General features: G+C 39.8%; 1 protein-coding gene across 1 annotated transcript; it reads left to right on the top strand.

Moving 5' to 3' along the window:
* Positions 1–2563: 2563 nt before the first annotated feature.
* Positions 2564–16299, top strand: si:ch211-79m20.1 (LIM domain-containing protein A). The gene is made up of 7 exons (XM_057325690.1): positions 2564–2990; positions 7118–7214; positions 8173–8244; positions 12227–12420; positions 12948–13878; positions 14264–14387; positions 14753–16299. The coding sequence occupies exons 1-7, from the start codon at positions 2919–2921 to the stop codon at positions 14763–14765; spliced, it is 1503 nt and encodes a 500-aa protein (XP_057181673.1). The 5' UTR covers positions 2564–2918; the 3' UTR covers positions 14766–16299.
* The last annotated feature ends 230 nt before the right edge of the window (positions 16300–16529 follow it).

Below are 16529 nucleotides of genomic sequence, written 5' to 3'. Positions count from 1 at the left end.
ACTAATGTTATATTTTTGCTTAACGTCTCTTATCTTAACACATTGCCGCCTTATATTCTCTTTTGCAATACTGTAGCTGATCATTTACATACTTATTATTGAAACTCATTGATGACAGTGAACCAACAGAGGGTCACCTGAGGTCAAAGGTAATGTCTGGGTCAAGTTTCTGTCTGGTTGTTTTGAATAACTTACAGTAGGTAGCTTATATAGTATCTTATTCTCACTCTCTCTCTCTCTTCTGTGCTGAAGGGCAGCACTATGTTCTGATCACACAGGAGCACAGGTAATGGGCTATATGCATGCGTACATTGTGGCACACAGCAGTGGTATATAGAAGTGCTCTTCTACCGTATTTGAATGTTATAATGAAATGTTAACTTATGAAAGTATCATTTCAAATACGGTAGAACAGCACTTCTATATACCACTGCTGTGTGCCACAATGTACAGCATCTGCTAAATTGAACTATTTTCTCATTTTTCCCTTTCTCTCTGCTTTAAGTCTCCCCAACCAGAAACTGTAGGGTACTTCCTGTGAAACACAGAAGTCACGCATGCATAGAGCCCATAGTGGTCATTCCTGCGATTCACGATAACTTGTGTCATGTCAGTTACTCGCTGCACGCAGAACGAGAAGGTCAGTGAGTTTATAAATAGCCTCCCTGAAACACCGTGTCACTTCCTGCAGCTGCAGCAGAGGGGGCCATCGTGACCTCTGACCTCACGGCGGAACCCGTGATGTGCGATCCTCTCCAGAAGGAGTTGGCACACACTACACCGAAGTGTAAATCTATCCAGTAACATACAGTGAGACAGGAGACCTCGAGACTTTCTACAGTATGGAGTTGTAGCATGCAAAGTATTTAGCGTTCCCATAAGCCTTGTTAGCTCGAAGCTTTACAAATATGCTTACTGTAAGTAGTCTGGAGATGACCTCATGTGTATGATTTCATCTTTCAAATGGAAGTCCCATAACACAAACTCTTGCGAAAGCACAGGAACTGTTTGTTGATGCGTTGCACTTTTTAATTTCTCAGCAATAGAGGCTTTCTCTCAAAGAGGATGTGATAAATAATAACACTTTTTTTTGTGTTACACATCATGTATTTTTGTGTTCATTTTGTGTTAGATAAATAAAAGGGACCACACAAGGTTGAGTTAAAAGTAACTCAAAATTTGTGACACAGAGATAAGGACAGATTGTGTTGTTTTTAAAGGGGTCATATGACACGGGTAAAACAAATATTATCGTTTGTTTTAGATGTGTCTACACAATTTAAGGTTATAAAACGCTGTATTTTCCACATACCGTGCATGTTTGTATCTCCTCTTTGCTCCGCCTCTCTGAAACACTCAGATTTTTTATAAAGCTCATTGCTCTGAAAAGCGAGGTGTGCTATGATTGGCCAGTTCACCAGTGCGTAGTGATTGGTCGAATACTGCAAGCGTGTGACAGAAATGTAACGCCTCTTACCATATTTGGAACATCATGTTCCAAAGCAATTGTACTGACAGGTACGCCCACCTTACTTGCGTATACATTTGGGCGGTCTTAGTCAACTCATACCACGAACTGATGTAGATTTGTGGGGGTGTGGTTACACGAGGCGTTTCAGGCAGGTCTGGGTGAGCATTCGCTTTTAGATAGAATGCATCTTTTGTTCCCACACTTTAATTTTTGCAATTTTACGTGTCTAATACTTGCATGGGCAACTTATAACACACCAAAGACACAGAAAAACACGTATTCACGCCATATGACCCCTTTAACAAACAACAAACATCCGACTAATGTTGTTCCTGTGACTCATAAAGCATGTTAAAACACAACCAGGTACATTTTCACCCCAAAATTTTATTTTACAATCAATTAAGACATGAAGAATATTATCTTAATAAATAGAAACACATTACCCTAAATTCAAGAACATTTTATTTTGAATACAATGTTTTTTCTATTTATTTATTTACTGTATGTTGAGATTCTTATTTCTGCATGGCAGGTGAAATTATTGCTAAAATATTTTTATTTTAATGAAGAGAATACAAGAAAAGTGTAATTACTTTATGTTTACTGTAAATATTTGAAAATAGAAAAAACTGTTCATTACTTAAAATATTTTTTGTACCATAGTAATATGATGTGTATACTGTACATCTAATATTGTTGAATCACTTTATTGTTTTCCTAATTTTTTTAAAGTTGCTCTGGATAAAAGCTGCTAAATGCACAAATGTAAATGCAATTTAAGAATCGTATCATCAGCCTGGATTGTCCGCTGTAACATGATTTCACAGTTCACTAGTCCGTTTCAATCCTGAGTGGAACAACACTGGAACAAGTGGCTGTGGGAAAACCGACTTTTTCCAAATAAAAGAAACACTAAGAATCTCAGGTCATGTATGAGGAGTCACCCTCATCATGCAGAATCACTCCTAATCATTTTCCTTATATGGATACATATCATCCCTAAAGGGGCGGAAAGCCAATCGGATGACACGGGGGCGGGGCTCGCCTTTTAGTCTGAAGTCAGTGCTTGAACTGCAGCAGTGGGGCATTAAACCACCTGAGAAGCACAACTGCGATATTACTGCTCACTATAGGAAAGTTGCATACTTGGGGAGCATTGGATGCATTGGTTATTTTTACGAATACGATTTCACACCGGACATACTGCGCTTGGCTATTCAAAGCTTATATTTGAAGCTGTACAGTGGAGTTTTGCCTTTCTTTCAATTAATTGAATAAAATGCGTTTTTTAACGGATCGGTGACTGTAACAATATCTTTACACTGGAGTTTATAGTCAATGCGGATCCGCTGGCAACGCAATTGAAGTGAATCTGGAATAAACTTTACTGCAGCAGTGTGCGCGCGCGTGTTTGACATAGAGAGTGACAGTTGGATGTGCGCGCATGATGAGCTCGCGGCTTCTGCTGCTGGTGCTCGCGGCGCTCGCGGCGTGCCAGTGCTCCGGTCGCTCGCAGGTAAGCCTCACCTGACTGACGTCACGATCTGATCGGCGCACGTTCCTTCTCTTCATTTTCTGTGTCGTTTAACAATAGCTGCATTCAGCGTGTCTTAATTTGGGGGATGAAATTCAAGCATAATGTGATATTAGAGTAACAGTTTCCCCTCATAAACTTGCCTGAGTGCGTATTGGCCCCTATAAATGGAGGTGTCCCACCCCTTGGCCCCTACTAAACTACACTGGATTTGATGCTTAATCTGTATTTGTTTAAATGTGTAATTCTAAACTCAGCAAAACGATACATTATTGTTGCCAGCTTTAATGCGCCCTGGATTCATTCCCAGGTACACCGACCAATGCCAAAACACATCACTGAGCTCAAGAGCATTATTGTCATTGCCTAAAACCAATTTAACACTACATTATGCTTTCAGATGATAAAAGCCCAGTGGGTTCTTCTGTAAAAAGAAATGATATGTGGGCCAGGTGGATTAATTTGACAACATTTTACCATTCGAGTATTGCCTTGAGTGCAGAATTGTCTGTTAAATTGCAGAATGGCAATACAACAGAAATGGTCATAATATTAATGCTAAAATATAGGAAAGGCGAGATTATTTATACAGCACATTTTATGCACAATGTTAATTCAAAGTGCTTTACTTAGAAATTAGAAGCAAAGAGATGATGAATTTTGATGATGAAGGGGGTGAATTAAAATCACAATAAAAGATAACCATACATAGAACGTTAAAATAACGTTAACATATTATTAAAATAACATTGAAATACATACAATTGATTTCAAATGTAAAACAGTCATAAAAAGAACACTAAAATAAAAGTGCATTCAGTAGAAAGCAGCACAGCGCTCTATAAAAGCACAGCTAAATAAACATGTTTTAAGTCTGGAAGATTGAAAATATTCACTGAAAGACATATAAAGTAAGAAAAAAATGGTGTTATTTTGAGATTTTCTTTGTACTGCATTTATGTGAAGTTGACATGAAATACAATTCCTGCACTGTAATCTTCTGTACTCCATCCAGAAGTAATTGAATGACATTTTGCCGTGGCAGATGCATGCATGCGTCTTGATTCGCGCATCCAGATATTCCCACTTATGCGCGTTGACCTTTCTAAGAAGGTCTTTGTGACAGGCACATCAACTACTGGCCGGACACACATACACACGCTCTTAAGACCTAAATCCTCTTGTGCTGTTTTGTAATCTGATTGTGAATATGACCATTGCATCATCACCAAAACTACAAAAGCAAAAAATCTGCAAACTTTAGTTCTGCCCTCTCCTGTGTTTTCGTGAGTTTGGAAGGTCACCACCACTGATGGGATTTTACTCTCCATGATTGATGCATCATAAGTCTTGTGTTGAAGTTACATAAGAGTGCGGTATAATCTAGGCGAGATGGTAGAGACGTGAGGATGGATCACATAAGATGATTTGGCTTTGCTTCTCGCATTAGGCATGTGCCACGGCCCGGAGAGCTTACGTTTTTTCCCCTCTTTAAATTGCTTTTGCAGGCATGACTCAGGAATCAAACAAATTATAGTTTATCCCTACACCTGAGAGGAGAGAATCGATGTGGATTGCATTAATGACTGATGGGCTTGTGTTTACAGGATTGGTTCACCCAAAAAGGAAAATTCATAATTTACCATCTCACATGTTTTCAAACGTTCATTTTTACTTTGGAACACAAAAATAGACATGCTTTTTCCTTTCAGTCACAGTAAATGGAGACTGGAGCTTTCCGGCTTAAAATTCTCACAAAACGCTAGCTTTGTGTGACAAACAGGCCAAAAAATTGTTATCAGGCTCGCATAAACACAAATTTGTTAACAAATAAGACATTATTGTTTATCTCATAAACGTTCATCATGAGCGCAACCCTGAGATTAGGATGGATTTAAGATTTTCAATGAATAATGATGTTTCTTTGAATCTTTTCCTCATCTTCACTTCAGAAGATGTCAGAATAAAAGTTGCATGGGTGACTTGATAATGCTGCTCAGGTGCTTCTTGTTTTGAAGTTTGACAGCCCCAGTCCCTATTGACTTTAACTATATAGAAACAATATAATATATAACAATAGAAGGGCCGGACAAAGCTCAGAAATACTTCTTTTGTACTTCACAAAAGAATGGGAAACGTCATTTGGGATTGAAATAACATGAGAAAGTAAACAAGGACAAAATGCATATTTTTGGGCGAACTGCTCCTTTACGTAAAACACACTGTACTTTATCTTTCATGTAATACGTAATCCTTTTCTATGTAAGCGTGATTATCGAAACAGTCAGATCAGCTTGGCCAGAGTGTTCTGAATGAAATCCCTGTCTTTTGATCCTTCTTTCAATATGTCTATCTGTCCACCCTATGGAATCTATGTGGTTGTGTGTGCAGGTGTGGACAGGGTGTGTGTGTAAGTTTGTCTCCAGTCACGATCATGCATACAGTATTTCTTTATGTCTGGATTCAAAGTTATGGCAGACTGCCATGTGGCCGCCCTCTAATGTTTCGAATGTACTGTATGTGTGTGAGAAAGTATAGCCATCCAGGTCCATAATTATACCACATTCCCATCAACTTTTTCTCTGAACTATGGGCATTCCTGTGGGTCCAGTGTCCCACCATGCATTAAGCATCACTGTGGCAAGAGCATGTGGCAAATGGGAGTGATGTCATCTTAACAGGATCAGTGTACACACACACACATATATATATATATATATATACACACACGTATAGATGGATTTGAAAGTATGTCATTACATAGAGAGTGCACATTTGTTTCACACTGGCTTGCGATTGTGCACACCTAAGGGTCCATTTTAAGGGTACATCTGGTTCATCTAGGTTTCTTAGAGACATCATTTTTACACTTTTGTAGCATTTTTACCTTTTTCCCTATTAAACTCTCTTTGAATGCAATAGACTTTAAATGACTTTTGGTACTAACGCGTAAAGGGACAGTTCACCCAAAAATGAAAATTCTGTCCTCGTTTACTCACCCTCAAGTTGTTCCAAATCGGTATACATTTCGATGTTCTGTTGAAAAAAAAAATAGATATTTGGGAGAAGTTTGTAACCAAACAGTTCTGGGGCACCATTGACTACTACAGTAGGAAAAAATCTACTATGGTAGTCAATGGTGCCCCAGAACTTATTTCTGTCCCACATTCTTTAAAATAACTTATTTTGCGTTAACACAACAAAGAAATTTATGCAGGTTTAAAGGTGAGTAAATAATGACAGAATTTTCATTTTTGGGCGAATAACCCTTTGAAAAGACTGTTGCCACAAGTGAGCCAATTGAAAAGATGTCACTGGAAAATGAGTTGGGCTCTGATTTTTTACAGCGTACAGTTGACCAGTAAGATATAACCAACCAAGATATACAGTATATCCTAACATTGACTAAAGCGCCCCTTGTGGTCATAGTTGTGTAACACACAGTTGTGCGTTTTGACAAACGTGTGAAATTAATCATCCGCTTGCACTAGTATATGAAGGGCCTATGGGTAGTCATATTTCAGAGAATTTTTATCAGCTTTATTGTCAAAAATGCATGTAATGTCTATATTCAGAAGATTTTCCATAACACATTGACCACAATATTGTCGGTTTTGATTATAATATTTCAACTATATTAAAATATTGACTAAATGCAGATTATATTCACAGGACAACGAGTTTTGTTTGGAAATTAGTTGTGTGTTTTTGTGTGTGGCTAAAGTGAGCCTGTAAATTATAAATTAAAATGAAAAACTCTTTTGTGTGTGCTTTTTAATTGGTTAACTTATGGCAAAATGTTTTATTTATGTATTTGTTTTCCCACTGTGTGCCTGCCGCATGACACTGACCGCATCACACACATGCACACACACAGTGACCTGATGATGAGTAATGCAGCTTAATAAAGGACAGAGATAAAAAATAAACACAGCTCTCTTTCTCTCTCATCTCTTTGTGCTGTGATCTTCATGTATAAGTCCATTTATGTGTTCACAACAGCTTTGTAAATTCTGCAAAACTTGCTATTGAAGGTTCAGAAGGTATGTGCATATTTGCACCTGCAAGTCACTATTGTTTTAAGCGTCTCTCTCCATCTCTTTTTTCAGGGAGACCCTATTCCTTCATCTCTGGTGGATTTAGTGTTGAACACCCCGATCTCATCTATGGATGACCTGAAGAGACTTCTGGACGTAGAATCCGTAGGTAAAGCTGACCCCAAACTAAAACACCCTCAACCAACACCAGTAAAAGTCTCACTTGTGGAATGTGTGTATGGGAGTGGGTAGGTGAGGCAGGAAGGAGGGTCTGGAATGCAGTGTGTATGTGCATGTATGTCAGTAATGGCAATATTTACATGAATGGGTTGTGTAGTTCCCGAGACAGGCTCAATAGCAGTGACCTTGAGCTCAATCCGGCTCTCAGTTTACAGACGGCACAAAAACACAAGGCTATGCTATTGTTCCCTATACCGGAATCCTTTGTTTGTGTTGTGAGTACGTGTAGACCCTTCTACGGTTGTGAGCATTTTAGCCATATCTGACAATGTTCTGAACCTTAAAGGTCCAGTGTATGAAATTTAGCGGCATCTAGGGGTGAGGTTGTGAATTGCAACCAACGTCTCCCTCCACTGCTCCCTCCTCCCTTTCGAAGCACTACGGAGGCTGACACAGAACTAAGATGTCGTCACCTTTGCCGAAGGAGATAACGTATTTACGAGTCTGTAGAGCAGTTTGTCCGTTTAGGGCTACTGTAGAAACAACATGGTGAATTCCATGTAAGGGGACCCGCAGTGTATGTAGATAGAAATAGCTCATTCTAAGCCTGAAGACATAGTTATGAATATTATATTGCATTTCTGTCAATAGGTCCTCCAAAAAATTTTACACACAGCACCTTTAACAGGCAACTACTATGCCAAGAATTTTGATTGACAGGTCTTGCAGATAGTAGATGGGCTGGGTTGTTTCAATCCGTGGTTGGGTCAAATATGTTTTTTTTTCTAGGTTAATTTAAACCAACAGTTTGGTTTGTCCATATTTCACCCCATGATTTATAGACATCTAAACTCTCTTCACAATCTTAAACTACTAAAATGTAATTGACACAGCTGTTACAATGTCATGTTTGTCGATTTTAATCCCTCTTCGTCCTCCCGTTTCAGAGGAAGATGACGAGAAGCCCGAGAACGAGATCCACGCCAACCAAACACACCGACGTTTCTCCAGAAGCCTTAGTAAGTGGCACCAACCCCATCCCTTCCTTTCTTTGTCTTTTCCACGCTCTCATCTCTTCATCTTTGTTCTTCAGCACAACTTGAATGTATTTCCAGTCCACTATGATTATTTTCAGACATTCAACAGTGCTGTTGTGGTTTGTGAGATGTGGGTATTTGGCACATGATTCCAGAGTCTGCCGTTGTGTCTCTTTGATTGATTTAGTCTCCGCGGCAGAGTCCAGTCTCGCCGTGTGTCCTCGGGTCACCCTCAGACATTTCAGAGCTCCATTTTACCACCCACGCCGCTTTCACACATGAATTCGAACTGTAATGCTTTTTCCTCTTGCCGAGCGCTCGCTTTCAGTGAAGTGCGCCTCTGATCCGTGAACTCTGCACACACAGTCTGACAGAGTGTTGAGAGGTTAAATGATAGTGCGTGTAGTCTTGTTGGTCTGGCTTGTCTAAATCCTAACCGGTGAATTGAAGTTAGACTCTGCTGTGAGGTAGTACAACAAATTAGCATCTGGGAAGAGTGTGCGTGTGTTTACGTCAAGCACTTGGCAGTGTACCATTAATACGTTTTATAGGGTGTTGAAATCATTTCCCTGTGTATTTGTGAATGTAAAAGTGGGTTGTGATTTTCTTTGGAATTTTTATGTGTGAATTAAAAAAAAAAAGTATTACTTAGTGAGTCATCCCGACAATCCTGACACAGTTTGATCAGTGGTTGGCTGGGACTAAAAACATATGGAAACCAGCTAGTAATGCTAGTGGTGAAAAAAAAGCATTTAAAGTTGAAATGTGGAGATTTTAGCGCCATCTTGCAGTGAGGTTGCGAATTGCAACCAATGGTTCACTCCACCCCTCCCTTTCGAAGCACTACGGTGGCTGACACAGGACAAAGATATTGTCACGTTTTCGCTTCTTTGCCGAAGGAGATAACATATTTACGAAACATGCTCTGTAGAGCAGTTTGTCCATTTAGGGCTACTGTAGAAACAACATGGTGAATTCCATGTAAGGGGACCCGCGGTGTATGTAGATAGAAAAAGCTCCTTCTAAGATAATAAAAACATATCGCTTCATTATGGAAGGTCTTTATACACCTCTGAAGACATACAGTAGTTATGTATATTACACTGAACAAAATTATAAACGCAACACTTTAGTTTTTTCCCCCATTTTATCCCATTGCCGAGATAATCCATCCACCATTAGACAGCATGATTATTGCACAGGTGTGACTTAGGCTGGCCACAATAAAAGGCCACTCTAAAATGTGCAGGTTTACTGTATTGGGGGGGTCCGGGGGTCCGAAATTTTGAGCTGAACTCGAAATTATGCACAGGTGTGCCTTAGGCTGGCCACAATAAAAGGTGTTGCGTTTATAATTTTGTTCAGTGTATATTGCACAGGGCTTAAAGTTTTCCGGCACCATGTTGGATCTCCGGCTTGCGGCGTTTGACTGCGGAAAAAAAGATTAACATTTAAATATATTACATTTAAAAAGCTTATTGATATCAGTTCGAGTTCATAAGTTCGCCTACCAATGGTATGAGAGGAACACGGCTATTCCTCTCAACCAAACAAACATTACTAGCCAACCAGAATTAAAATGAGGCGGGTCTTGGTTGCCGTAGTGGAGACTCACGTTGGAGAGTACGTTAGCAAGCGAACAGTCGGCAGGATGGAGAGTAAGTTTATAAAGCCCCAGCTTTTAAGTCCATTATGACAAATATGACATGCACAAATTGGAGACTGTGACATAAGGATCGATAACTTTGTGTTGTTTCGGCAAATCATCTAATCAGACCTCCACTTCTGCGCGTCACACATGCGTGCGCACTAACTGCGATTGAGATATCAAGGATCGATTTCTAAAGCCTCTAAATCGTTTTCCAACTTTTTCACAGCTTATTGCACTTATCTCACAGAGTTAAGTCATAAACATCATTGTTTTTGTCTGAAGTGAGCATAAAAAGTTGAGAAAGAAAACGAATGTCAATACATTAGTGACAGCAGCCTCCTGCTATTCTACGTGGTTGATATATGACTCAAACAAATGAAAAGAGAAGTACTCACTGCTGACTCCGTAACCTTTGTAGCTTTAATAGGAATTTATGTTGTTTTCATTTCACACTTTGTAGTGCAAAATTTGCCAGTAGGAGTTTAAAAATGGAAAATAAATCTGCCTCCACTAATCATTATATAAAAAAATGAGCTCAAAAAGGAAACTTTTGCTTTTTTGAGGGCTCATTTATGCTAACCTGCTTTGACCATCTGTGATCTCATTACTGTGTGTTGTGGATGTGACTTGTGCCATATCATCGCCATTAATACCTATGAAACTAATGATTAAATTACTACTAGAGCACAAAATAGTTTAGTAGAGTACAAAATTCATCATAGATCTGGTCACTTTATTTTGCTCTCAAAATGCCACCCTCGATAGGCCAAAAAATGTGAGTCTTGTTTTCTTTTTAAAAAGTAGGATTTTTATTATGATGAATTTGGTATGTTAAGCTATGTTTTTATATACCATAATTGCATAAAACTATGGTTTTGTGGGTTATAATTATGCCCCCACTTCTTTCGAGTCATTCTGTGATCCATACACATACCATCAAAGTTTAAGAAACGTCTGTCTGAGAAGCTCAAAAACGGCACTAGTTAAGCACGATTTTTACTTCTGCGTACATACGTAGACGACGCCGTCGTGAACATTTATGGTTCTGCGTTGAGAGTATGCGTCATACTGCAATTACACCGCCGAAACTCTAGTTGGCTCTTTGTGTTTTCACGGGTTTGCTCTTCTTCGCCGATGTTTTGTGTGTATGCTAGTGTTTGCAAACGACAATGGAAGCTGATCGCATCTTAATGGAGTTGGAGCTGATCGAAACAGAAAAATGTGTAATCCGTTATATTATTAACCTTACTTTCATGTTAGAAGTTAAACAGATGTTATATTAAACTTAAGTCTTGTCCACATTTTGGATTTTTATGTGTGTTCATTTAGATATTGTTGAAAAAAAGTATACTTTTCAAAGGGGTGTACTCATTTACGCAGAGCACATACATAGATGTCAAAACTGTGTATTGAAATGATACCCTGATAGAATATCATATTTTGTCATGGACAACTCACCCTATTAATTGTTTAGTTAAAAATGAAACGAAATGCAACCAAGATCTGGAAGTGTCACAATTTTGTTCTTTATTTGCAAAAGAGTCAAAGAACAGAATATGTAAAAGTGCAAACTATGTATAGATGAGTATACAATGCAATATTAACACAAATATAAAACTTTCAAAAAAGCTAGTAACAATAAAAGGTAAAACAAAAAATAAAACTATAAAGCCAATAAAGTGCAAAAGATCGTGCACAGTGTTTATAAAGTGTGAAGTTCTTCATGTCTTTTGCTGACACTCTTCCAAACCGACGTTAGAGGAAATCTCTCTCCAAGAATTCGTTGCCATCTGACAGTCTTTATAGTCCGCCGAAGAGGAGTCATACAGATGCGTGTATTTCCGAACCTCTTCAATCAGACGCTCAGTACTTGGTCGATGTCGATGCTCGCCATGTTGTTCTTTTGTGGACTCTGAACCTGCCGGAAGAAGACGCCAGAAATGCGTAGAAGGAAGTACGATGCTGCCAAACCGACCAATCACAGCGCTTGCGGTCCGCGTAGGGTCCGCGCTGAGTTGACGCGTTGTTACATTTTTGGAGAGGTGCACGTCAGGCTACGGCGTAGGGTACGCACAGGGTACGCGGCTCTGCGTAGGCTACGCCCTACGCAGAACCATAAATTGGCCTTTAGTTTCAAGAGATGTTTAAATAATGTTCTTTTTTGTTTGACAAATAACCCTGCGTATGTGTCTACTCTCGCAGCCCTGCAAAAAGAAAGTTCAGGCTCAGGATTTTTTTTGCTTTAACCCCTGATTGCATTTTTGTCAATAGATCCTGCTAAATATCACATACAGCAACTTTTTTCTCTTTCAGGCGTTCAGGTGGCCCATCAGGCGATGTGTAAAGTTAGGACAGAAGTTATGGAAGTGACCCGTGCGATGTTGGACAAACGGAATACTGACTTCTTGTTATGGCCTCCGTGTGTGGAAGTGCAACGCTGCTCTGGCTGTTGCAACACACGTGTGCTACAATGCGTGCCAGTTTCCATAGACACACGGCATTTACAGGTATCCATACACACATGCATAACAACTACAATTTCAATGTAGCTGCAAAATTCTCTTACTTCTGTTCCAAAATCTGCTTTGGAGAGCACTTGCATTTGCAGTAGACGTTAAAGGGATAGTTCACCTATTAATGAAAGTTCTGTCTGTATTAATTCACCCTCTTGTCATTTCAAACCTGTATGACTTTATTTCTTCTGCAGCACACAAAAGATATTTTGAAGAATTCTGGTAACCAAACAACGGCAGTACTCGTTTACTTCTATTATACGGACACAGAACTAATGGAAGTCAATGGGTACCGCCGTTGTCCGGTTACCAACATTCTTCAAAATATCTTCTTCTGTCTTCTGCAGAAGAAATTCATATAGGTTTGAAATGACAAGAGGGCGAGTAAATACAAACAGAATTTTCATTTATAGGTGAACTATCCCTTTAAGGCAGATTTGCAGACTAAGTTTTGGGACAACGCTGTTGTATTTGAAATGAAATGGTAAGCATTATTTCTATTTCTCTGTTACTCCATTTAGATGACAAAAATTAAGTTTATCAACCGACAACCGGTCTATGAAAAAGTTATCATACCCGTAGAGGACCACGTGACTTGTAGCTGTCAACCGCACCTTTCTCCAAATGCCCCACGCCTCCAGACCACACCCCTTCCTCCGCCCCGGCCCCACCCTAAAGTAACGGCACCAAAGAGGCAATCAAAAGAGGAGCTCCATCGGCATGATGAACTCAAAAATAATCAAAGACTGCACTTAGAAGACAAAGAAACACATGAACTGCAGTGGCAGTCCAAATACACACTTTCGCACACACAGGGTTACCGACAAAGCCTGTCTCAACACGCACTCACGCACACACCGGCGGGAACGGTTAATGTATATAAAGGAGTAGTTCCCACTCGTCAAACCACATTAGGAGCTCCACACATGATGAGCGATGAAACGCAGACAGAGGAAGTCGAGGAACATCGCAGAAAACCTGAACACCACACGCATGTGGGCAGTGGAGACGGCACAACAGTAAAGACGCCTACTGTGGGACAGCATTACACCCAACATCACCATGACGAACAGCAGTCGAAACCACAGCAACCACATCATCAAACTACACCACAGCAACAAAAACACAATCCTACCCATGATTCCATTCAATCAGAGCACAGTGTGCCAAACAGCGGCCAATTAGATCCAATTAGTCGCACTTACAGCCATGTTGAGGTGATCGGCCAATCTAGTGGCTTATCTGAAGTGCTAAGTGATCACCAATCAGAAGTTAGAAAACACCACCACCACCACCAATCAGAAACGAGTAATGATCAGAATGTGCCGCAAGAGCAGGAAATGGAAAAGCACCAAGAAGAAACGCAGCATCATCTTCGTCATCAACACCACCATCATCAACATCACCATACAACACAAGGGTTCAGCCATCAACAGATCACACAACAAACAGGTAAGAGGCCAGTGGAAAGATTTCTCTTTAATATCTCAGTTATTTCTCCTAGACATCAATGAGATTCAATAGAGAGCGAAGGGAAAGTTTGCTAGTTAAGCTTTGCCTTGGTAGAGAGTCCAGTATAGTAGTGTCCAAACACAACAAACAGGCCTACTGATGACCTGCAATGCAAAATTCTTCAACAGCGTACTTGTGTGCGTGTACACATTGTATTGTAATTAGTAACTTAACTTCCTGTTATTCTTCCTGCTCTTTAACGTCATGGTAGCATATAAAGTCACGGGGTCAAAAATTAATGTGATACTGAGTACTTGAGATGATTTTATTCCATGCTAAACACCCACATAACCCTGTTACTTCTGTTTTCTTCATCATCCTATAGTGACGAAAGCCCCAAGGACCACACCCTCAGCCCCCCAGACTCCACCTCCTCTTCAGCCCCTGCGGAAGCGTCGACGGAAACATCGGAGGAGGATGAGCAAGGCCTCCATGAGAGCTATGATAATGTAATGTCAATATGATACAAAAAACGAACACAACATACAGTAGCCTATCGATCAAATTAAGCTGCAGTGTAATTTTTCATCGCTATGGAACCAAAAATGACTGCAGAACGAATATTGGTTGCTATTGGTTAGGCAAACTTTTGAATAGTTTAAAAATCGTTTAATAGTGGTACTCTATCTGCACGTAGGGGCTACCTGCCAAAGCTAACCAACCAATTCCTGAACCCTTTGTTAAACAAAACAATCAGATTCTGTGCCCCGCTAGTGGCGTAGAAATGACACACTGCAGCTTAAACAAAGAAATTAAATTTTTTGTCAAATCCTATCAAAGGTCTAATCAGATTTGGTCCTTCATCCTCCATTAGGGTAATGTCCTGAAGAAGGCCATGACTCTGAAAAACCACAAAGCTGCGAGTCAGGGTGGAGACGCACAGGATATAACGGAGACACACTGGAAATATCTTTTAATAATAACTGGAAATGTCTTGGATCTTTGTTAAATAAGATCCTATGAACTACATTTCCCATCAGCCATTGCAGTCGTTGGAGGCCTCCATTCTGCGGCCTCTGCGCTATGGGAGCTGGCTACACTCAGGATATCCTGTGAGCACGGACTTAAAAGGGATTCCATAAGGACAAAAAACAGCCTGCCAAATAGCGAGACCGTATTTAAAACACAACAAAATTGAGGTCTGCCAAATACAAATCATTCAGCACACGACGGCCAAATGCTGTGCAATATTGACTTGAACTAACGGTCGGCCCTCGTTCGTTTTTAAACTGCTGGGCCAGGTTGGAAAATAGAATGTGGACTGCTTGAGGAACTACTGGAATAGCAACTAGAAGTTGCGAAGGAGAAGTTAAAACTGGAATATGTAAAAGGACTTTGAATTTGGACTCTCGAAGAGCAAAGCAACAGGAGATATGAAGCTCAGGACTTACGAGTTCAGAGTATAAAATGCAAAACGTAACTATAAATGCATCGCTAATGGTATAATCTGTACATTTGCAACTACTTAAACACTCCAAGCTTATTCGATACCAAGATATCAGCTGGCTCGATATGAAACTTGGATAAAAGCACTTAATAGTACCATGGTATTCCCATGCAGTTTTTAGACACATCACCATGGTACCCTGGAGTAAAATGTATATACCATGGTACATGAATATGGTAATCCATCTGATACCATTGATGTACCGTGATACCGTCACAGTACTTTGTTGTAAGGGACATTTCTAAGTATCTTGCACAGTATCTATGTGGTGCAAACACTGGAATATCGTACACTGGATGTTATCAAACTGTTTTCATGTTGGTAGATCGATATAACCTGGTCGTGCAAGGTCAAATATGATCGCAATCAAGATTAAAATGAATGAAATGATTGTGTTTAGCCCATATGACATACTCCCATCCTGTAGGGGGCAGTATGGAGTGCTCTGTTACTGACATTTTATGCCTGCTGTTCCCATAGACATACATAGACGCTGCATTGGCCGATGAATTGCGTGGTTTGGATGTACATGAAGTACAAAAACATTCAGATTTCATTTAGTTTTTTATTGTCATTGTTTGGAATTTGTGAAAATGTCCCCCGTTCACCTGTATAAGTTTATAGGGCAGTCTTGCCCTCCCCAATATGGCCGCACCGTTGACCCATTGCACCAAAAGCACTCAATGTGCCGTCTATGTATGTCTAGGGCGGTTCCCTGTCTGTGCGTTCAGCTGCTTTTGAAATCCTGTAAAGCTATAAAATAACTGTTGTAAATGCTGCATTTCTTTTCTGGCTCGTAACTTATTTATGAAAGGGTAGATGCTCTAGCCATCTGCTTTCAAGAGTAATGAATTAATTATTTGTTGGAATGAGAATTATTGTTAATGTTATAAGGCTATTTTAATATAAATATAAAAGTGTTAAATTTATCAGTGGTTTCAGTGTTTTTTCCCTTATAGCTTTCAAAAACCTTATCAAGTTTTCAGAAGTGAGAGAAGATAAAGATGTGAGATGGCAGTAGACAGCTGGAATACTTCAGGTTGTCAGGGCTAGCCGAGCAACTGCCATTGAAATGAACAGAAATGCTAACAGATAGCATTTTTGAGTACTACAGACCTCCTGACCTTGACATGCACAGGCATCA

The sequence above is a fragment of the Triplophysa rosa genome, linkage group LG25 (genome assembly GCF_024868665.1).
Source record: "Triplophysa rosa linkage group LG25, Trosa_1v2, whole genome shotgun sequence".
Lineage (NCBI taxonomy): Eukaryota > Metazoa > Chordata > Actinopteri > Cypriniformes > Nemacheilidae > Triplophysa > Triplophysa rosa.
Note: the sequence above shows the minus strand (reverse complement) of the source record. Positions and strands in the feature narration are given on the sequence as shown.